Below are 24,206 nucleotides of genomic sequence, written 5' to 3'. Positions count from 1 at the left end.
TTAAATTTCACAGTGTTACCAAAAGAAAGTAGAACAATTCAAAGTGTATAAAATGTTTATAAGCAATGATCTGTGTTAAGGGGAAGAACACTGAAGATTGTGATAAAATAGTTGGATGTGGCAATAGTGGGAGTTAGAAACAAATGTACTTCTAGATAATGAAGGAAATGACTTATTTTGGAAATCAGAAAGGTCTGCGTTCAGATCAATAAACTGAGTAACGGGTATGTGATAGACAGTGTTCTAGGAGGTGAATAAGATGCCAGCCCTCTACAGGTGTACCTTTTAGTTCACAAACAAATGATGCTCTTCAACAATCCTTAAATCCTTAAAACATTCACTGTCTCGTTCAAGAGGCACTTGCTCTTTAGAGAGAGCAGGTGTTTTAGCACAATGTTACTAGTATTAGGTCAAGTAAATAAAAATAAAGTTAATTAGGATTATTTGAATGGATCTATATTGAATGTTATATACTATAAAGGTAGCCTGTATCTTCCCACTCAACCTTCTAATACTTACGGAGCATTGTGAAATCGATCCTTCACTAGGCTATAGAGAGTAATCTTAATAAATTATCAAAGCATACTATTAAAGCTTCTCTTCTTTTCCTAGCTGGGTGACATTGGACAAGTTAATTACTACCTCTCTACCTCCCTCTTCTGATTTATAAAATGGAGATAATTATACCAAGAGGTGGAAGTATAGGAAATTGACACATAAGTGTTAAATGTTGTAGTACAGCAGTAGAAATTAATGTTAATGTTGTCAAGTTTTAGAAATACATTCTCCTGAATAACCATTAAAAGAAAAACATAAAAATTACAACTAGAAATTCTACAGAAGATAATAGTAATGGTCAAGCCAAATGCTACAGATATTACAATTTATTCAGGTCCTGCTTAGGAGAAACTCAATACAGAGTATCCTCGGGTTATGACAGTCTCAACATATGACATTTTGAGTTTATGTTGCTCACTCACATAAAAACTTTAAAAAATTGAGACATGAGTGTTTCAGCTTACTCTGTTAGCATCATATTTACAGACATGGGTGAACTAGTTCCAGACTAGCCTGGAACAATTCTTTAAAAAGTAGAGAGGCCTGCAACAGATCCTGTACCCTGTACTGTAATCAGCTGCTTCTCCAGATGAAACACCTGTAGTGCAGGTAGAATCATCTCCAGCGTCTCCTGCATGTTCCTTAGACAATCCTGACTCACCTGACCCAGTATCTCCAGCACTTTCTGCAGGTTCTTCTGCCTCTCCAGCTTCCTCCTCCCAATAGGTCACTCTCTCCCACCTTGTGATGCCCCTTCCAGTGTGCAAGCCAACCACAGGAATAAAGGTAAGGAATTTTTTTATGCTCATTTTTTTGGTCATTTTTTCTGTTACTTCAGTGTACAGTACAGTGTATTTATGTCCTTTTCCTTTTTCTGTGGCTTAGCTGTGTTTTCCTGTTCTAGATTATGATTTTACAACTGTGTTAGGATAGGTAAGTGACTAAGGCTAGGGTGTGTTTCAGCTTACACCAAAATTTGGGTTATGTCACTGTTGTAGAAACAGAACTGTGTGGTAACCTGAGGACACCCTGTAATTTGAAATGCGTGTTTTCATATATTTCTACAGAATGCATTTCGTGTGTTCAGGTGACCCATCTCCACGTAGAGCTCAGTGGTCACTTGGTATTCTTGCTAAGTTCATTGACCTTTAGGTTCCATGTGTTGCTTATTTCAGCAATTCCCAGGGTCCCTGGAAAGGTGATAGATTTGCACTGAAAGATTATCATTTTATTTAGCTATTTCTAGAAGAGATGGGGATAGGAGAAGGAGTTTCAGGGAAAAGCACACAAAAATGTGCTATTTGTACTTGGGGCTGCGTTCTCTTTCTTATCTTCTTTTTATGAGGGGGCAGCTTTCACAAGCTGCAAAACAAAGTTGATTGTGAGGGAAAGGAGACACAACATACTCTTACTTAAAACTTTAAAAAAATACACAGTGGCAAATATGGGAAAATATTACATGAACAACATGTCATTCTCTGTGCATTGCTTGGCTGATGGAAATAGACAGAGGTAGGTTCTCTTTCTCTTTTTTGCTCACATAAAAATGCCTGAAGTCCAAGCAGATATGGTGACCACAAAGCCAACATTAGTTTTGCTATTCTTAATTTGACCTCTTTTACTATTTAGGAAAACTTGAAATATGAGAATGAAGATACATTTCAAACTGTTGTAAAGACAAATAAGTTTGAGTAAACTTGTCACTCTCTCACTTCCTTCCTCCTTCCCTCTCTTTTTCTCCCAGAATATAACCAATAAAACCTTTACTATCAAATTCTACTTTTTTAAGCCAGGAAAACATTTTATAATAAAACAAGAAAATATTAATTTTTTAAATTGTTTCATGTATTTTGCACACAGTTGATATTCAGTAGATGTTTGTTAAAGAAGTGGTGGTGTCCCTGGCCAGTTGGCTCAGTGGGTAGGATATCGGCCTGGTGTGCAGACGTTTAAGGTTCGATTCCTGGTCAGGGCACACATGAGAAGTGGCTCTCTGCTTCTTTCCCCCTTCTTTCTCTTCTCCTCTCACAGCCAGTGTCTCGATTGGTTAGAATGTCAGCCCCAGGTGCTGAGGATAGCCAGTTGGTCTGAACATCAGCCCCTGACAGGGGTTGACAGGTGAATCCTGCTCAGGTGCATGAGGGTGTCTGTATTTCTATCTCCATTCCTATCATTATTTTTTTTAAAAAGAAGGAATGGTAGTTACCAAACATGCAGTCTAAAGAAATGATGTATTTTTTTCATCTATCTGCTAATCTCCAGAGCATGTGTTGTACCTGCTGATTCACATCCAGTACTTTGGTGTATTATTTCCAGTGGCAGAGAAACACATACATCTAGGCCATCTATTATGGGTTGTTAGGTTATCATAGTATTTCATAACTAAAGGTTATGCTTGACTTGGAATCAAGTAAGTTATGCTGGGGGAAGAATTTTAAGAAACATGAGCATTTTTACAAGAAAAATGTAGACCTTTGGTGATGATGCCAACATTGGTGCCCCTTCTTTATTCATTGTCTCCCTCAGGCTCCAGAGCATGCTGTCCATAAATGTTGATACCATTTCCCTAAAAGAGTTTATTGCATATGGCCTCATGTTTAAAATTTGCTGACGATTATCTGAATTCTTTTTTCCTTCAACTGCTGTAAATTACCATTCTACTCTTCCATTAAAAAGATAAGATTTCCCTTTTATTTGTGAATCTGCTCTTTTAGTTCTCTAGAATACTGACTCACCTGGCCACTCTTGGTCGTGGACTAAAAAAAGAAATCCTTTTCTGTGACTTATTTTTAAGACTCTGTGCTCTGAATCAATAAAGAAATCTTTTCCTTCCCTAATCTCAGAAAGGTCTGGTTTCTATCCTTTTTCTCTTTCAAGGGGAAAAGGGACAATTCTTAGCTCTAATCCACACCACAGATGTCTCTTAAATTCAGGATTCAGAATGAGAGTTGGTTCTGAAGGACACAGTTATGCTTAGTGCATGGAGAACAGTGTGTAACAGACTCCATTCTGTGTTCAGTAATCAACCAGAATCCTGGAAGTGGAGAGATTTGTGCACCTATTTATAAAATTCTTGGCCCTGGCCTATTGGTTCAGTGGTAGAGCATCGGCCCAGTGTGTAGATGTCCTGGGTTAGATTCCTGGACAGGGCACACAGGAGAAGTACCCATCTGCTTCTCCACCCCTTCTCCTCTCACTTCTCTTTCTCTCTCTCTTCTCCTCCCCTCCTGCATCCAAAGCTCTATTAGAGAGGGTTGGCCCCGGGCACTGAGAATGGCTCCATGGCCTCTGCCTCAGGTGCTAAAAAATGGCTCTGGTTGCAACAGAGCAAGGGCCCCAGATGGGCAGAGCATTGCCCCCTAGTGGGCTTGCTGGTAGATCCCAGTTGGGGTGCATGTGAGAGCCTATCCCTGCCTCCGCTCCTCTCACTGAATTAAATAAATAAATATTCTCATGGAACTTCATTATTTTGTCATGTGGAAAAAAAAATCTTAATTGCATAATTCACAACTTGAAAATTAAAAATATTAAAAATAAGACATATTAGTACAGCCTATTAAAGAGGGCTTTTCTCTAATGAGGAACTCTGCACATGTCGATTGAGCTCTTGAAGAAAAATGGTGTGGCTGGTAATGGATCAGGCCACGTGTAGTTAAGCTGTCAACAGAAATGGAAAATAGTAAGGATAGTGCTACACTCTATCCCAGGGGTCGGGAACCTATGGCTCGCCAGCCAGATGTGGCTCTTTTGATGGCTGCATCTGGCTCTCAGACAAATATTTAATAAAAAAATAATAACATTAAAAATATAAAACATTCTCATGTATTACAATCCATTCATTTCCTACCGCTCATGTTCATGGTTGCGGGTGGCTGGAGCCAATCACAGCTGTCTTCCGGGACAACACCAAATTTTTATTGGATAATGCGTAACATACACGGGTTGTTGTATGGCTCTCACGGAATTACATTTTAAAATATGTGGCATTCATGGCTCTTTCAGCCAAAAAGGTTCCTGACCTCTGCTCTATACCCATGATAATCTGTTGAAATAGGAGATAACTAGCCATGATGGTATTGAGTGTGGAAATAGAATTCTTTATTAGTTATTACCTTTAAAGATTCCTTTGTAGTTCATGATGCTTCTTCTCAAGTCCTATATCACTTAATATTTTTGTCTGTTGGCCGTTTTTGATATTTAGAATTTTTCAACAAGTATCTTATTCAATGTTTTCCAAAATTCTACTGAATTTTTTTTTTTAATATGAGTTAAATGTGTGGAATATCTTACCTAGAAAATACTCCTGGAATAATTTTGTCAAGTAACTCAGTGTCTATACCAGGGGTAGTCAACCTTTTTATATCTATCGCTTTTGTGTCTCTGTTAGTAGTAAAATTTTCTAATTGCCCACTGGTTCCACAGTAATGGTGATTTATAAATTAGGGAAGTAACTTTACTTTATAAAATTTATAAAGCAGAGTTACAGCAAGTTAAAGCATATAATAATAATTACTTACCAAATACTTTATGTTGGATTTTTGCTACATTTGGCAGAATAAATCTTTATAGAACAATTTACTATAGTTAAATCTATCTTTTTATTTATACTTTGGTTGCTCTGCTACTGCCCACCATGAAAGCTGGAACACCCACTAGTGGGCGGTAGGGACCAGGTTGACTACCACTGTCTATACTTTAGGATCTGGAACAGTGTAATGTACTGTAATAAAAAGAAAAAGTAATTGGATTCAGAAAATATGATTTAAAACCCTGGCTGACTCACTTACTATCTGGCCAACTTAACTAATGTGGGTAAATAATAATTATTTTGGTCCCAGATAGTGCTGTAAAATTTACCCCTTTACTTTAGGATTCTGTATTTTCTGTATATTTGGGTTTCTGTTTTCCCATGGATTTGTCATTTTCTTTCATTTTCTATTTCCTTTGGTTCTGATTTAATTTACTTTTATTTTTTTTCTTTTATTTTTTGTTTTTATTTTAGTGAGAGGAGGGGAGGCAGAGAGACGGAATCCTGCATGTACCCCGACCGGGATCCACCTGGCAAGCCCACTGGAGGGTGATGCTCTGCCCATTTGGGGCCCTTGCTTTGTTGTTCAGCAACCAAGCCATTTTTTTTAGTGCCTGAGGCAGAAGCCACAGAGCCATCCTCAGTGCCTGAGGCCATGGCTGCAGGAGGGGAAGAAAGAGAGAAACAGAGAGAGAGAGGGAGGAAGAGAGAGAAAAGGGAGAGGGGAGAGGTAGAGAAGGAGATGGTCATTTTTCCTGTGTGCCCTCACTGGGAATCAAACCCAGGGCATCCACACGCCAGGCCAGCTTCTCCTGTGTGCCCTCACTGGGAATCAAACCCAGGGCATCCACACGCCAGGCCAGCTTCTCCTGTGTGCCCTCACTGGGAATCAAACCCAGGGCATCCACACGCCAGGCCAGCTTCTCCTGTGTGCCCTCACTGGGAACCAAACCCAGGGCATCCACACGCCAGGCCAGCTTCTCCTGTGTGCCCTCACTGGGAATCAAACCCAGGGCATCCACACGCCAGGCCAACCCTCTACCCCTGAGCCAACTGGTTAGGGCCTTACTTTTACTTTTTTTTTACCTTGCTTTATTTGTTACTTAAACAAATAATTATTGAGTGCCATATGTGTGTATTAGTATGTATTGCCGCAAATCCTGCATGGAGTGATGCAGAGTATAAATAAGTTTTTAAAAGGAGGGAGTTTATTTGAGAAGTGTTGGATAAAGCTGTAAAACCTTTAAAATAGATTCTTTGGTTTTATGAGAGATGCAGCTTGAGCCTTTGAGGAATCCCCAATTTCACAAGCTTGAGTAATTTTCACAAACTGGCACATCTGTATAACAAGCACTTAGGTCGGGAGACAGAAATTGTTTGGGCATCAGAAGTCCCCTTCATTCTTCCTGACACTATCGACCAGACACCATTCTACTCCACTCCACCCCCATAACCACTGGTTTTCCCTGAGTTTGAATTTCATGTTATAGGATAGCTGCACTTTCTTCTTTTTTTTTAAATTGTGATAAAATATACATAACAAAATTTACCATTGTAACCATTTGTAAATGTACAGTTCTGTGACACTAAGTACCTTCACATTGGTGTCCAACCATCACTGCTGTCCATCCACAGAACTTTTCCATCTTTCCAAACTGAAACTTTATACCCATTAAAGACTACTTCCCAGTTCTCATCATCCACCATTCTACTTTTTGTCTCTATGAATCTGACTACATAGGTACCTAATTTAAGTGGAATCATATAATATTTGTCCTCTTGTGACTGCTTTATTTTACTTAGCATAATATCTTTTTTTTTTTAATAGAGACAGGGAGAGAGTCAGAGAGGGATAGATTGGCACAGACAGATGGGAACAGAGAGAAATGAGAAGCATCAATCATCAGTTTTTCATTGCAACACCTTAGTTGTTCATTGATTGCTTTCTCATATGTGCCTTGACCGCGGGCCTTCAGCAGACTGAGTAACGCCTTCTCGAGCCAGAGACCTGGGTCCAAGCTGGTGAGCTTTGCTCAAACCAGGTGAGCCTGCTCTCAAGCTGGAGACCTCGGGGTCTCGAACCTGGGTCTTCCGCATCCCAGTCCAATGCTCTATCCACTGCGCCATCGCCTGGTCAGGCCTTAGCATAGTATCTTCAAGGTTCATTTATATTTATAGAAAATGCCAAAATTTCCATCCCTTTTAAGGCTAAATGACATTCTATTTTTGTATGTATCATATTTAGTTTATTCATTCATCAATGGAGATCTTGATAGCTTCCACCTTTTGGCTATTGTGAATAATGCTACAAACATGATTGTACTGTTCAAATCTCTGCTTTTACAAGTTGTGTGTGTACCCAAAAATGGATTACTGGATCATATGGTAATTCTATGTTTAATTTTTTGAGGAATCACCATATCATTTTCCACACTGGTGGCATCATTTTATATTCCCATAGAGTAGTTACATTTAACTTTCCTCAACATTATGTGTGTAAAATTTGTTGACATTGATGTGTAGCAGTGAGTCATTTCTTCTCATTGCTGTGTAACATTTCATCATGTAAATGTGCCACAATATTTTTAGCCATTCTACTATTGATGAGCATTTTGGTAATATGCAGTTTGGGGCCATTACAAGTCATACTACTTTTGCAGTGCATGTTATAGTGATGTCTCAAGTCCTGTCGTTTTGTTTAGTTTTATTTTCTTAACATGATGGAAAAGAAAGTGGTTAAAGAAATTATTTGTGTCACTGAAAAGCTTTCTGATTGTGTCACTTAGTAATCTTTACTACTATCACAAGTGAAAATATCTAACCCAAATTGGTCTAAGAGAAGGAACTTTGTTGAATCACATAATCACATGACTAGAACGCTTAGGTGTCCACCTCAAAGCATGTCTTGAGATCCGTGGCTCAGATGATTTCGTTTCTACAGAACTCTGTTCTTGTCTGTGCTGGCTCCATAGTAGATAACCAGTGCATGGAAATTAGGCAGTTTTAATAAGAGTGAGTAAAGCAAAATGCAGACATATAGCAAGGAATTACTGGTATTTGGCAGCTCATCTTTTTTTTTTTCTCTTTAATATTAATTTTATTCTTATCAAAATAATGTATATAAATAAATTTGCTACCAGGCTTATGGAAAACTAGAGAGCTCTGCCTCCCCCCGCCCCCACTCTCCTATCCTGCTTACCTGAGTGAACTTCTTCAAATCTCAGGGCTCTTTATTTTAATCATGTTCTCCCTAGTTCATAATAATGCATTTATGTTGCTCATTTTTATTTATCAAAGATATATATTATATACTGATTTTCTATTATGGAACATGAGAATTTAACTTTTATTATATCTCTTCTACCTCATTTTTGCATTTCCCAACTTCCCCGAATAGTAATATCACTACTGTAGTGGGACTTGGGTTTAAAACAATACTCAGTGTTCATATTAGTTTATCTACAAATTAGTTTCCTATTGCTCCTGTGACAAATTACCACAAACTTAGTATCTTAAAACAACACACATTTCCTGTTGTGCAGTTCTGGGGTCAGAGGTCAGAAATGGATCTTACAGGGCTGACAATCCAAGGCTCCGTTCTTTCTGGGGCTCCAGGAAGAGCCTGCTCCTGTTTGCAGCCTCAAGAGGCTGCCCCATTCCCACCTCTGCTTGCATTGCTCTGACGCTGACTTCTCTTGCCTCTCTCTTTCCTCATAGTGACCCTTGTGATTCATTGGACCCACACAGATAAATCCAGAGCACTTCTTAAGATCCTTAATTTAATGACATCAGCAAAGTCCCTTTGCCATGCAATCTATTCACAGATTCTGGGGATTATGACATCTGCAGATGGGTCATTATTCTGCTTACCATATATCATATATATATGCATGCTTCTGCTCTGCCCACCACTATATGTGTGTGTGTGTGTATATATGCGCTTCTGCTTCTCCCCCTCCTTCTCAACTGTGCACACCTTTTAAGAATATATAAATAATTGAACATTCAGGGAGAGTGATGCTCACTATCACTCCTGCCTTAGGGTTTTTATATTCCTTGCATAAGCCTTGAATCTAGAAAAGAGGAAAAAGTGAGAAAATATTGGACTGGAGAGATCTGTTCTTTAAATTTTATATGAGAAATAAAAACCCTTATGTTTAAATTCCATCCGCCCATGGGCCTCAGATCCAGGTACCTAGCTGGACTTGTAAGCCCCTCCCTTCACTGAGAGCCTCGGAGGGTCTGTGGAACTCATTTTGTATGTAGCTTGGGTCATCTTTGCAGAATTCCACGTCCAGTTGCTGCTCAGTTATGGCATGGAGAGCCTGGTAATTAGGTTTCTGTGACTTAGAGGCACTTCTGGGTTCCAGCTATAAAAAACCATTTCCCCTGAAAACAGGAAGAAGCATATAGATGCACTAAGGTTAGTAGCATTGTTGAGAGAGGAATTATGGATTGAGAAATGAAACAGTAAGACTGCTCTTTATTTTTTCTAAGCTGAGTGCAATGAAACTGGAACCAAAATGTGTAAAGTTGGCTAATGATGCCGAGGGTCCTGCAGAAATGGACCCTTGTTTTTAAAGCGGGGTTTCTAGAGCAGCACTGTTGATATGGGGTTGGGTAATTCTTCTCTGGGCAGGGCTGCCTTGTTCATTGAAACATATTTAGCAACATCCTTGGCCTCTTACCCACTGGCCGCCAGTAGCGGCAACCCCTTCTTCCCAGTTGTGACAGCCAAACATGTCCCTGGACATTGCCAACCCAAGTGGAGAACCGCAACTCTACAGAATGCCTGGGGGGCCCAACCTTAAGTTGTGCCACTGGGTTTGTTCACAACCCATATGGTCACCATTAATGTGACTGTGCTGTTCCCTTCCTGTAAGAATAGAAGGCTGTTTGACTCCAGCCTTGTTGTGTATATGTTTCCTGAGTCACATCAAAGTGCTTTAAGCCCATGTCCTCCCCACCCCTCCACCCGCTCAAATGCAGCACACTGTCATGTAGCCTGGGGCTCCCCAGTTTGTCCTTCCAGCCAGCGAAGCCTCTCTGGGTCTCCCTGGAGGAACTGAACAAGTACCTGTTCTCCAGTTTCTTGGAAGTCACTGTCTGAGGTCATTGTCGTGACACTCTTTAGTCACCTAAACACCTAACACCATGGAGAGCTGTAATTATAAGGAGAAAGACAGTGGGTTCTTAAGTTGGTGGTTTCAGCAATATAGAGAGGGTCACTTGTTCCGTTTTCAAGCAGTTATTGAATACTTCTGCGGGCTGCTCTTGGACCTGGAGATACACACAGTGCCCTTACCCTCTTGGAGCCTACTCTGATAGATGCAGAGACAATAACCAAGTAAATACAAAATATGGCAAGTGATAATAACTGCTGAGGACATAACACATTAGGATGAGGAGAAGAAAACTACTTGTGGGGAAGGCTTAGTTTCAAATACGGGGAAAATGTCTCTGGGGAAAGAGCTCCAGGCAGAGGGGAAGGAGGTCCAGAGGCCCTGCAGCAGGCCTGGACTTGGAGGACTGGAAGAAAACATCAAGGAGTGAGGGAGGAATTGCTGGGGAGGAGGCTGCAGAGGGTGGGCATATATGTGTCACATGGAGCTTTGTAGGCATGGTAAGAATTCTTCAAATTTTCATTAGATGGCCTGACCTGTGGTGGCGCAGTGGATAAAGCATCAACCTGGAAACGCTGAGGTTGCCAGTTCAAAACCCTGGGCTTGCCTGGTCAAGGCACATATGGGAGTTGATGCTTCTTGCTCCTCCCCCTTCTCTCTCTCTCTCTCTCTCTCTCTCCTTTCTATAATGAGTAAATAAAATCTTTTAAAAAAATTAGGCCTGACCTGTGCATCATATATATATGGCACAGTGGGATAAAGCGTCGACCTGGAACACTGAGGTCGCCAGTTCGAAACCTTGGGCTTGCCTGGTCAAGGCACATATGGGAGTTGATGCTTCCTGCTCCTCCCCCTTCTCTCTCTCTCTGTCTCTCTCTCTCACTCCTCTCTCTCTAAAAAAATCAATAAATAAAATATTTTTAAAAAATTAAAAAAAAATTTCATTAGACGAAATTTCAAACATGTATTAGAACAGTATAATGAACCCCTTACCCACCCAGCACCCAGAACTAATAAATAAAAGTTTTCTTTTAAATGTAGGATATTGTATTCTCCCTCTCCAGATTATTTTGAAGCAAATCCTGGACTTACTGTTTTAATCTGTGAATATTTTTGTATGTATCTCTAAAAGGTAGGGCATTAAAAGTGATCTGATTCCTGTACTAAAAAATAATAATGAGCATTATCAGATACCCTGTATGTATGTATATATACACACACATACAAACATAATATTTCTATATCTTCAAGGCCGGTGTGTATATGAATATGTGTATCTCATTTTCTAAGTGTTTGATTATATGTTTGACTTACAATTTGTTTGACATTAGGGCCCCAGAGCTTTCTGTGTCTCAGTACTTGATATTGTCTTTTACGACTTTTTTGAAACTTTAGGTTCTCCTCTCTCTTTTATTTCCTCATTTTGAAAATTTCCAGTTAAGAAACCAGCTCATTGTTAGAGGGACAATGTTTTACAGTCTAGCTTTTACTGGTCATGTCTCTGTGGTGTTGTCTCATATGTTCCTCTGTCCTTATACTTCTTATGCATTGGCATTTTGAGGTAGAGGCTTGGTTGTTATCCAGGGCATGTGGCTTTTTGATAAGACTATTGCATGCATGTTGCATTGTGAGGCACATAATGGCCAGTCCTCTCTCTCTCTCTTTATGGGGTCAGCACTCATTAACAGCCATCACCTAGATCCATTGATTTATGAGGATTTGATATTCTAATTGTCTCTCCTCCTTTATTGACCAATTAGAGTACTTCTGGAAAGAAAATCATTTTCCTTTATAGGAAATGCAATTCATAGGGAAATCAGGATCTTGATTTTTTTTTTCCCCCTTTACCAGTTTTCAAAATTAATGGAGCAAATTCCCTAGTATCTTGCAAAGGTGGCCCTGGCTTGTTTGATTCTTTTTCAGCATCCTTTCTTCCTTATCTTCTTGAATTCATGGCTTTAATTATTTGGTATGTTTTAATATTATTATTGTTTGTCATTTCTACTAATGTTTATCCTTTTTTTTGGCCAGGTTTGCTAAATTTTTGGCTTTTACTCAGAGTAAAAGGGAAGTTATTGGAAGGTTTTAAACATAGGAGTGATATATCCTGGAAAAGATCCTTCTGGAGTTTGTGTGGTCAACAAACCCATAGAGAGTACTAGGGAGAAAGTAGAGAAACTAGTTACCAGGAAGTTACAATAATCTAGTCAAGACATGTTGGATCTGGGGCAGGGTGGTGAGATGGAAAGAATGGTGAGATTCTGGATGTTCCGATTGCAAAGAAGCTTGTTTGGGGAGGAGGGGAGAGTGTGGAACAAAGTTGATCCCTCCTCGGGTTCCATTTTGTCTGTATTATTTCTTACTGTAATGCCTTTACACTAATCACAATTATTTGTTTACATTTTTGTCTGCCTCTCTTTGGTCACCAACCAATGACTATTTTCCCATTGTGGATTCATTGCCTCGAAAAGGTAGAGGGGATGGTTTGTTCTGTGAGCCCACATAGGACAAGTTAGTTCCTATTTGAACGACCCCAGAGCAAGTTGGCAGGTTAGGGTTTCAAGAAGGGTTCTGGGAACATCGTATGGACTTCCTCTAGCTCACATCTCTCTTTAAAAACAAGTGGCCCTCTAGATGGATGCAGAGTTGAAGGTGATTTTGTGAAAATGAGGGAAAAATGGGATTGAAGCATCAAGGCCATGATGCAGGATTGCATTTCAGCCCTCAGTTCCCTCTTTACCCAGCACCCTTGTTTCGGGCACATCCTGAACAGATGCCCATGGCATCCTGCATACAAAGGCCCACGGGACAAAAGTAAACACGCCGGAATCCAGTCCCAGCACTGCCACCACCGTGTGCCCTCAGTTTCTTCATCTGCAGAAAGATGGAGTTTGACGTCAGAGCCTTTTAAATTCAGCTACTTGACCGTTGTTCCACCACAGCATGGCACCATGCATGTGGACTTGAGGTGCTTGAAAACTAGAATTCTTGCTAAAATAAAATTCTAATTTGTTCTAGTATTTCTTCTCAATGAATCAGTGGCTGCCAAATTTTAAAATGCATTAGAGGAAGTGAGTCAAATACGTTATTCATACATGACAGTAAAAGTACAATCAGTCCCCCGTTATGAGCACTGTGACACATTGTATTTTCTAAAGAAACACAGGATAAAACTTTCAGACATTCGAAATACATGTTTTCTCCTTTTCCTTCCCTATTCGTATTTGGTTCCTTTAGTAAAGTATGTAGCACTGTGATTTCTTAAAAATCAGCTTGCAGCCCTGGCTGGGTAGCTCAGTCAGAGCACTGTTCCGAAACATGAAGGTTGGAGGTTCGATCTCCAATCAGGGCACATATGAGGATCAACCAATGAATGCATGAATAAGTGGAGCAAATCAATGTTTCTCTCTTTCTTTTTCTAAAAATCAACCAATAGATTTTAAAAAATTAGCTTGCAAATATAAAAATACCAGCTCCTATCTCTAGCGTTTCCAGTTTGTATATATTTTTCCATTGTGGGGTTTTGCCTGTTCACAGAAGTCTTTGCCTCAAGTTCAGCTTCCCCCAGATTAATGTAGTTAGTTTATTCCTCTAATGATTTCCATATATAGAAAAAAATCTAATTATTTTCACTGGGCATCCTTCCCCATGTCTCTATGTGGAACATGAATGATTTTGTTGCTTCTACCAAGAGTAAGCGGAACTTCCTCCAGGGTAACTGAATTCTATTTGAGAGCATCAACTGGAAGGTGGGGAATAGTTGAGATTTGCTGAGATAAACTCTTTACAAGTATGATACTGTGGCTTTATTTTTTTTTCCAGTCTGCGTGGTGAAAGGGACTTTTCATTTCACTGAGGTGAGAACTGGGTCTGTGAGTGGAGCGACTTTCTTTAAAAAAAAAAAAAAAATTAGAAACCAATTACTTGATATGCAGAGCTGAGAGCCTCCTTCCCTTCACGAAATCAGTGCAGCGTGCGCTGCCGTTAACCTGAGCAAAGCAGCTGACATCTCTTGATTACAGCTAGAGGTGGAAGGACCCAAACTTACAGGATCTCCCTCCCCCTCGAGAGATTGTTAGTCCAGTCCTTTCTAGAGGTTCGTTTTGGCTCTCTGTCATCACCGGGACGCTGGCAGGGGATGTGTGTCATGGTTACGATAGAGTGTGCTAACATATAACAACCATGAAAGCCCAGCGGGAAAGGCTACAGATTCCGGGGCTGACCTTGGAGTAAGTATTGTCTGTCTTTAATATTTTAATGCTTTCTGCATGGCACTCGCTTTCCTGCGACCAATAGCTATTTAGCATTTGTTTGTACTGACAGCCTCAGAGCACTGCAGTGTGAGGTGGAGGAACATGTCTTAAATGCATGGCATTTGGTTTCAGCTAATGTGGAAACCCAGACCCTGCATTTTGCATTGCAGTCCGAGGAAAAAAGCATTGCAGCATATTTAAAGTTACTAAAACCTCAGTGCTGGAAACATCTTAACAGCTCATTTGGAAAGAATGTATCAGCAGGCCATGGTGTGTCTGTCTTTTTCTCTTTCTCTCTTACTGTTTGTTTATCCCCATGCTGCCTTTTTCTAAAGAAAGGTCTCTGTCTGCATTGAATAATAGAAGACATGACAATGGATTAGAGTGCAAGAGAAGGATTATTTGTGACGTTCATTAGATGTGATCCATGTTTTATCTGTGCAACAGAATATTAATGAACTGTAGTACATTTTGAATTCTTTCTGCAGTCTCCAGCCCCTGCATGCAGTGTGTTTACCTAGTTGAGCTCTGTGTTTGCTTAGCTGTTTTTTTTTTTTTAACCCATTAACTCATCTGATTGTCTTCTGATTTGATGTCACCTGGTGAAAATGTCCATATCTAATCTGTGGCGCAGAAGTTAAACATCTGCGATGCAGGAAGTGTCAGCAAATTTTTATTTTAAATCTGTTAGTCAAAGATGCAGAAGCTGTGAGTTGGCCTGTGCTGGCACACTTATAATAACCAGTAAAATAGAAATCCGGGACAAAAGCACAAATAATCTCTTTTTCTAACTAACAATACAGATATAAAATTACATTTTGGGTCAAATCAGTACAAACCCAATTATCTCATACTAGACTGCTTCCAGGAAGAGCATGGTGCCCAGTCCCAGGATGAATTATTTCTCTTGAGTTCTGTAGCTGCATCATGCAAGATAAATTATTTTCTTAATTATTAAATTAAGAAAAACAGGACATTTCTGAAGTGATTGAAATACTTTTAAAATCAGTTCTTGCTCTAAAATTGTACAGTGGTTTTATACTAACGAGAACTCACTTATAAAAAAGTTAGAGGGCCCTTACAGCCTTCTTGCTAGATGTGGCATTTTTCACAATAGAGATATAAACAGTCTTTATCTATGACCTTAATATTTTGCCCTCATCTCCATCCCAACAAGCCCTCACCCTGTTTGGGTAATATTTTAATATCCCCGTCATGCACAGCTAAGACGTCATAGCTGTGTTCAAACCCGAGGCACGTTGAGTCCCAGTGTTGCTTCACCTCTGTTTCTGGTTATGCTGCTTGCCTGTTTTCTTTCGACTTAGTATATGCTATTTTATATTATGCCTTTTCTTTCTTTCTTTTCTTTTTCCTTCTTTCCTTCCTTTCATTTTTAGCATCTTGTCCACATTAAGAGGAGACACTTCAAAGTAACTTTTAAAAATATAAACTCACTTGTATCAAATGTTTTGTTTATATAAATTTTTTTTAAAAGACTGAGAAATGCCACAAGTTTGATGACTTGGCCAAGGGTGACCCAGAACATGCAGGTCAGCTAAGCGGGGGATTCCCTGAATTTTGTTTTGGTCTTAGGCCACATCCCCTCCACAGAACCTCTGCCCTGGGAAATGTTAATGTGCATTTAAAATAGATTACTCCCCACTTCAGCCTCAGATGGTAGAACAGTGTAGCACTCTTCAATATTGTAGTGTTGGCATGTTTACTCTGAGCCCTTTGTTTACCTTGGAATGTAAAATTACTCTTAGGTTGACATAGGTAAATTACATTCATTCATGAAAGAAACTAATTCTGCAGTTTTGAGTAATTCAGTTCCTTAGCGCTGCAAAGAAATGTTATAATGGAAAGTCTTATCATTGATTTTATTGAAAGCAGGTTTAATGTATATAATTTTAATTATTCAATGATCTTATAACAGACCATATGTGTAGGGCAGTTTTTGGATGCTCTCTCGTGAGATGTTACTGTTTTCTTTCAGGAAATTTTATTCCATAGATACTACCGCCACAGACTATTTATTATAAGAGCACATTTTATACTCTGTAGTTGCAACTCAGAATTTTCCATGTTACTTATCAATAACATCAGGCCTTTCCAGAATTGAAATACTCTGAATGTGAGATACCAAATATATCATATAACAATTTCAGAAATTAGTGGATTATTAATTTATTTAGAAATTTATGACGTATAGATACCCTAAGCATGGCTTTTCAGTTTCTGGGAAAGAAACTAGGTTTTCTCCTTAAGTTCACAGCTGCTTTGTAGCACACATTAGACACATCTCAGCTTGCAGACGTGGGGTGGGGTCAGGGTCTGTGCGTGCGTATTTTTGGACTGGCAGGGGGCAGATAAGACTGCACCCAGACAAACTGATGTTCTATCAGCAGACGTTCCTGAGAGCTTTCCAGTGAGCTGCTAAGTTCGAGTACAGTGTGTTTACGGGCAGCAACTTTTGAATATGCTCTGCATGTTTAAGAAAAACAATTAAATTTCTTAAGTTTAGAAGTAGTGACACCAAGCTAGAGATGGTTTTAGAAGATAGAAAAATTTACGCTGTTGAAACATGTTATTTAATTAATTGAGCATTTTGAACAATAATTTTATATTTTAGTTTAAGACAAATTACAGCCAACTCTTAATTATCCATATAATGGAAAACGGGAATGGCAGTAAGAGCTGGATAGGCCGACTCTGATTTTTTAGAGGCTGTGGCCGCATCACCGTTAAGTGATGATCAGAACTGGGCTAAATTAGCCAATGTGCAGATCTGCTCCAAGACCTCTTTCTCTACAGTCGGAAAACACAGTATGAGCAAGTCTTGGTCCAGTGGAGAGGCAGAAGAATATTCTTTAAGAAACTCATTGCACTATACCAGAAGTATCTAATGCTCACTACAGCCTAAGAATTGGAGCCAAACAAAATACCAAGCTAATTCTTATTTTGATTTTGCCATGTAAAAATACTTGGGAGTTGACTAAGTATTAACTTCATACTTTGATAGCTCTATTGACAAAATTCTTATACATAACTTCTCTGACAAATTTAAGTTCTTTTTCTTTTCTAAAAGAAACATGAGTCAAGTGGGTTAATATATATATTATAGTCCATATATATATATATAAAGGGACTGTAAGCTTATCACCCTAAGATGGATATTTGAGAGTTGGCTGGTAAATACACTTGGTGGTGTGGGTGGGGTGCTGGGGGCTGGGGATTATAGTGGTCCATTGACAGGTGGATTTGAAAAACCTTCTGGAAACTGAAATAGTTCATAACTCTATATAAAATGTTTTGAAGATATTTATTATGAATATAAGTATATTTTATCATTACCCCTGAAAGTTAGAGAAATGTTGGGTGCTTTTCCTGTGAAGTTCTTAAAAGCCTATTTTTTATATGGAAATGTTTGTTGCTTTGCTATTTAAAAACTATGGTATTTAACCTAAATTTTTCTTTTTTTAATTGATTTATTAACCTGAATTTCCTATTATGGGATAACTACTTCTCTTTAGTTCTGCTGCTGATTTGCCATTGATTCTTAATCAGAACTAGGATGTGCCCCAAATAAAGCAGCACTGAATTTCCTTTGCAAAAATCACATGTCAAAGATATCTGCCAAGTTACTTCATGACAAAGGAAAGGCACAAATAAAAATGGCAGCAGTAGTGTTGAGAATGTAAATTTCAGCAGGAAGCATTGTACTTGTTCCATATTTTAGCGCTGAAAAGGGACAAGTGATTAGATGATTACCCAGTGGTATTGATAGGCATGCTGTAGTGATTCTGGCCTAAAGGGAACACAGTCTCTTAAATGAGCTATGCTATTTTTGCTGCCATCATTTCTCCCACTTGGAATGACATTATTTTAACTTTCAGTCTCACTCCAAGGAGCCTGAGTCCAACCCCATCCAGCCCAGGCAGTCCCTGTAGTCCTCTCTTCGCTTTTCACTTCTGGAGGTAAGCATGCTCCAGTGCCTGCCCAGGCTGCTGTGTGGCCCTTCCCTTCCCCCAGCGCCCACCACGGGTATTTGAACCCTTTGGACTCTGCAATGTACAATAAACAGTCTTTTCTTAACTGTTATCCTAGTGCTAACATGTGGAGTGAGGAACCTGGTTGAGTTGTGAGCGTGGTGACTTATGTGAGCCCTGAGAACACGTACCGTGCTTATTCCATTTAGCATCGCTTGCTAATATGTCACTTAGTGCCTGGTGATTGGTTGTTTGTTTGACTCCCATGTGTATATTACAGTGTTTCATATTGCTTTCTTAGGAAATGATCTGCACTAAGTTTTATGAATCTTGTATAATGATACAATTTGTTATAATTTCTAAAAAACATTTTCTAATTCATATTACAGTATCATAATATCTGTTGCTACAAATGATTTTTTATTTTGTATACAGGACAAAATATTTAGATTGTGTAAGTGGATTAGTATTTTTAAGTGTTTTTGTTTTGTTTTGTTTTGTTTTGTTTTATTGGAGTACTCCGTTACATACTCCCCAACCCCTCACTAATAGGCTGATGGCATATATTCATTCTTCTCTGTTCTTTAGAGAATTATCTCCAAGGAACTCTGCTAGTATTTTCAGCCCAGTTTGTTACAGAAAACATGATAGGAAATACTGCTGGTCTTGTATGTATAGTACATATATTCTAATGGAATTTTCATGAATTTAGTATCTATGGGTATAATGGGTCTCTGGTATCTAATAAGAAGATATACATAAAGTACCCAGCATTCCTTCTGGCTTTCTTTTTTTAAATCATAAGGAATGAAGTAGACTCAAATTCTCAGTTGATGGAAAAAGTAACTTAAATTGCTTATTAATGATTAATGTATATATTTTATTTCATATATGCAAATTTGAAAAATTTGCCACTCATGGCCCGTTCCTTAAAAATTACTAACTTGTAATCTCTATACTTAGATGGTATCAATAGGAAGATTTAACAATTTTTTTCTTTCATTTTTTTTTTTCTAAAATAAGACTGAACTAAAATCAGTGAGGGAAAATTGACTGGGGAAATGAATTAATGGCTTTGAACTTTGGTTCTACTATTCTGCTGGTAGGATTATATTTATTATTATAAAAGTGACTTTCAACAGGAAAGTTCCATGTAGTAGCCTTTATGAAGATCCTCTGACTATAATAGAACCTAAAGCATAGGAGAGTTTTCTGACGACCCAGAGAACCCCATTGCTCTTATAATTTATCTGTTCTTGGTGATCCAACTAAAAGTAATTGGACTGTCTTCTGAACTTTTTTCTTCAGTGTAACATGCCGCCATTAACTACTCACATTCTCTCTTATTTTTCTATTCAAAATGAAGGTGCTATCCCTAGAAGAGGAGAAAAGAGAGCCAGACTAAATGCTGTGGTAGTACGGATAAAATTCTGAAGAGTGTTTTTGGAGAAAGTCTTTTTTGGAACCAATGATATTTGAGTTGGACCTTGAAAAATCATAGGGTTTCTTCAGTGGGGAGAAATGGTGGCAAAGGTCAAAACCAGACAGAAAATAAAAGAGAGGCAAGGAGGTGAGAAAGTGAGGCACGTTGTAGAAATGATGTGTGTAGCTAGAACATGGGGTGGATGGTATAGAAGAAAAGCATGGAGTTGTACAGGGCTTGGTGTGGACTTAAAATTAATTTGGAAATATGCTATCTATGTAGGGCCTTGAATACTGAGCTAAAAAGTTGGACACTCATTTTGTCAAGGTTCCAGAGGACTGGAAGATTTTATTTTTGAATAAGGAAATAACCAATCTGAGCTCAGACCGAGAAAATTTACCTTTACCAGTATTAAGAATAGGTTGAATTTTAGGCAGAAACTGCAGTAAAGATGCTGGTACAATATTTCATGAGTCAATTGTAATGAATTAAATTAACATTTGTAAAATATTTTGTAGTTGACCAAATGCTTTTTTCTACATTATCTCATTCATTTAATCCGCCAGACACTTCTGAGGCAAGAAAGAATATTGCTTCTGTTTATGGCTGACGATGCTAACAAACTTAGAGATTAAGTAGCTTAACTAGCCTAGGGTTCAAAATGAAGTCTCAGGTCTTCCCACTGTGACTAATTTAAGATGTACATATTGTTATGAGATCATGTATATTGAGTTTTAATTACCTGGTTTGAGTAGACCTTGTGACCTCCTTTAGTCTTTTTTATTTCCCCAGTGCCTCTTTCAATGCTCTTACAACGTAGTAAGTACTTGAGAAATGTCTATTAAAAAAATGAATAAGTGAGTGAATTGAAAATAGAAGCTATATGAACAGTGCTGTTCACAAATCTACCACCAGATACATATACAATAGTATAATTATTGTCTGTGATTCTCACTTACAGCCCAAGAGTGTGGGAGGGGATCTGCTCCACACAGTCACTTAGGGATTCATGAAATCTTCAACAGTTTGCCTTCGAGGCTGCCTTGAGCATCCGCATCTGGCTGGTGGAAAGGGAAAGAGAATGGGAGACGGTGCCCCGCCCGACGTGAGAGCGACACACATACGACTTCCAGTTGTATTTCACTGCCTAGAATTTAGTATTCTGACTATACCTAAGGAAAAGGAAGGCTAGAAAATATAGCTCACTTGTGCCAAAGAAACAGAGGAAATGAGCTTGGTAAATAGCAATGTTTGTCACAGAAGTGGATGAAAGAAAAGTGTCCATCGTCAGTGTTCAGTAAATATTGTTAAATGAATGATTGGCACTGAAATTTCTAGCTTTCCATGAATGAAACCCAAGAAAGCAGAGTTAGAGAGGGAGGAAAATATAGTAATGATGAGTAATGAAGACATCTCTAGCTAGGGATATGTGGTTGGCAGTGCAGTTTGGGTTTATCTGATAGTGTGCCCTAAAATGATTGCTTAATATGCATTGGAGAGATTCAAAATATGTTAATGATATTATCACAAAAGAGCATTTATTGCATCACTACATAGAATTTTTTTTCCTCCCATTGATTGTAAGGGATCAAATTTCATCCTTGTTTTTTTTTTATAAGTGGGGCATGCAGGTCTGGGGAAGGGTGATGGTGGTGAGCATTCACAGTGGCAGTGCCCCGTTGAGGTACTGACACACCGTTTATAATTATGGCAGTGGAAGAGTTAGTTGGTCCCTTTCATAGAGGAGCCCTGGAAGCAGGCTGTGCCAAGAGGGAGGTTAGCTGTCCGCCTCCCCAGGCTTCTCCAGCTCAGGCTCCCTGAAGGCTGCAGAAATAAGAGATCTATAGCTTCTTGGTGGCTCCGTTGGTAAGTGAAATTTAAGTTTAATTTGGTACATCTAAATAAGGAGACCTTGCACTGCTTCTTGGAGGTTATAGCAAGGCAAATTTTGGCTCAGTATGAGGAGTAGACTTTCCTAAGAAAGCTTTCTGTATGTAGAATGGGCTGTCTCATCAGACCACCAGGTCTGGGCCACCAGAAGTTTCACTGGAAGACCTAGTTCCCACCCGGCTCAAAGATGCAGAGGTCATTCCTGCATCAAGCAGAGAATTGGACCATATTTTTCCCAAAGGTCCTCCCATTCATTCTGACGTTCTGATGCTTTTATGGTCTTCAAGCAGGACTGGAAAGAGAAAGGTAAAGAACACAATTTGTCCACAAGCTAAAAAAAAAAAAAAAAAAAGGCCCAAATATCAGTTTATCAGTACCAATGTGACAGAGAACATCTTAAAAACATTAAAGGGGATTTTTGTATTTCTTCCCTTTTCTCTCTTATGGCCATTTAGAATGTCCAGGGTAGACAGTACTAAAATTGACTACCATTTAGTGGCTGTTCATATAATGATGACCTCAGTGCCTTATCAGTGATGTGGATGTCATCCAGGCCAGCTCGTATCTCGACTGTGATTAGACAGCAGGAGTTCAAAGGAAGCTACTTCATTTCATGTTCTCAGTATCTTTCCTGGCACCTTCCACTCCTTCCCCTCAATAGGGACCCTTTAGGTAGCTGAGGGCTGGCCCCCGTGACCCAGTGGCTTTTCCATCATAGTATAGTGATGTTTTTTTGTTCTTCCATTTCACGGCTCAGCTTCTGAGTGGACAGCACCCGTTAGAGCCCCCGCGGTGCTGCACTTCCCACACTCCTTCTATTTGACTTCTCCCGTCCTTTTCTCAGCCTTCCTGGTTGGTTCCTTGAGGTAGCAGTTGGACTCTCAAGGTAGTAGACATAGTCAGTGATGCTGGAGTTGGCAGTGGAGCAGGTGTTCCATTTCTCCTCCCAAGTACCCCCTCCCTGTTCCAGCTGTGACTGAAAACACATGTGCCACATGGCTGGTAGGAAATGGTCACCATGCTACAAACTCCACAGGGACAATCATTTCTGTGCATTTTTTTTTCCAAACATGTAACCACACACCTATAATAGTGCTTGACACTGACAGTACATGTGGGTGCGATGAATGGCGGTTATTTCCTGAAACTCAGGCCTATGCTCTTGTTTTAACCTGTGTTCAAAGCATGACATAACTTACGTGGTACATACGCTTTGAGAATGAAGTAGGGCGTGGATTCTTCCATAAATATTAAACTATAGCCATCAAAATGTGTTTGGATTCTTCCATAAATATTAAACTATAGCCATCAAAATGTAAAAATTGACCAGGTACCGATTATAAATAAAGTAGGAAGGCTGTATTAAGGAAATGCAAACCTCAGGGTGTATTAGAGATGATGGCTATGATGAGGAGCAGAGGAAATGATCTTGAAGTCTCAGTAGCACACGTGCAGAGGAGAGTAAGCCACTGTAAGGACAGGTGGTTGGAATGTAAGCCCCACAGGGTGAAAACCTGTCCATCTTGCTTACTGCCATCTTCCTGGCACCAGTAATAGCCTTGGTGCCAGGCTATTAGTAGTTAATAAAATTAGTTGTTGTCATTGAGTGTGATTTGAACCAACAAGAGAGTTCTGAATTGGGAATTTTAGGGAGCTACTTAAAAAAAAAACCCAAGGTCCTTCAGTACATCAGTGAAGTCTGTATCCCCTCGTAGTGTGATTCTGGTCTAATGTAGAGCTGGGTCACCACTGCCCTTTTCTGGCGGGGGATCCTGTTTCCCGATGCACCACAGACCTCATCAGGGCAGCTTGCTTCATTCACAGTGCCTGACAGGCCCTGGAAGAACTGAGTTTGGGAGCCCAACAGACAAAGAGTCATAGTGCCTGGGTATTGGTCACTGCCCCCACCACATAAAAGCTTTGTGACCTTGGGCAAGTCATGAACTTTGTGAACCTTTATTGTCTTCATCTGCAATCCCCATCCTCGCTGGCAATATAAGAATAAGAATTATAGCTTAGAGGAGTTTTGCCTGATAAATCTGTATTAGCAAGAATGGGACCTATGGAGGTCCTAATGGTGGTGGATAGAACAAGCAGACAATACCTTAATAGAGGAAGGCATCAGGGACCATTGCCAGTTTTCTCAGGAGCTTGTCCATTTGTTCTGACGCTGCTAGAGTGGTTACTGAGTATCCACGGCTGCCTGAAGCCCTACACTTGTTGCCATGGTGAGGCGCAGACATAATAAGCATTTACCAAATACGTGGCAATATGTTGTGATTCTGTATCTTCTTTTCCCAGGGAACCTATAAGTGTGGCAAAGTCACCTGAGGGCTCAACTCCTTTAGTTTCACTTACTTTGTGGGATGAGGAGGCCATTTGTCTTTTTTATTCTTTCCTTTTTCCTTCTTTCACTTTGTGAAAAACATTGAAAAAAAAAAT

At 39.4% G+C, this 24,206-nt stretch overlaps 1 protein-coding gene across 6 annotated transcripts in view; it reads left to right on the top strand.

The window, feature by feature from the left end:
• MAST4 (microtubule associated serine/threonine kinase family member 4) overlaps positions 1-24,206 on the top strand; it is a 627,450-nt gene that overhangs the window by 393,892 nt on the left and 209,352 nt on the right. The window contains exons 1-2 of one of the 6 annotated variants that reach the window (XM_066241996.1): positions 14,306-14,438; positions 18,359-18,439. The exons of the other annotated variants lie outside the window; for them this stretch is intronic. Coding sequence (XP_066098093.1) covers positions 14,392-14,438; positions 18,359-18,439 — 128 coding nt within the window. The 5' untranslated portion in view covers positions 14,306-14,391. Of the gene's footprint in view, positions 1-14,305; positions 14,439-18,358; positions 18,440-24,206 lie in introns of those variants that run through there. 6 annotated transcript variants of the gene reach the window in all.

This window comes from Saccopteryx bilineata, chromosome 1 (genome assembly GCF_036850765.1).
Source record: "Saccopteryx bilineata isolate mSacBil1 chromosome 1, mSacBil1_pri_phased_curated, whole genome shotgun sequence".
NCBI lineage: Eukaryota > Metazoa > Chordata > Mammalia > Chiroptera > Emballonuridae > Saccopteryx > Saccopteryx bilineata.
Note: the sequence above shows the minus strand (reverse complement) of the source record. Positions and strands in the feature narration are given on the sequence as shown.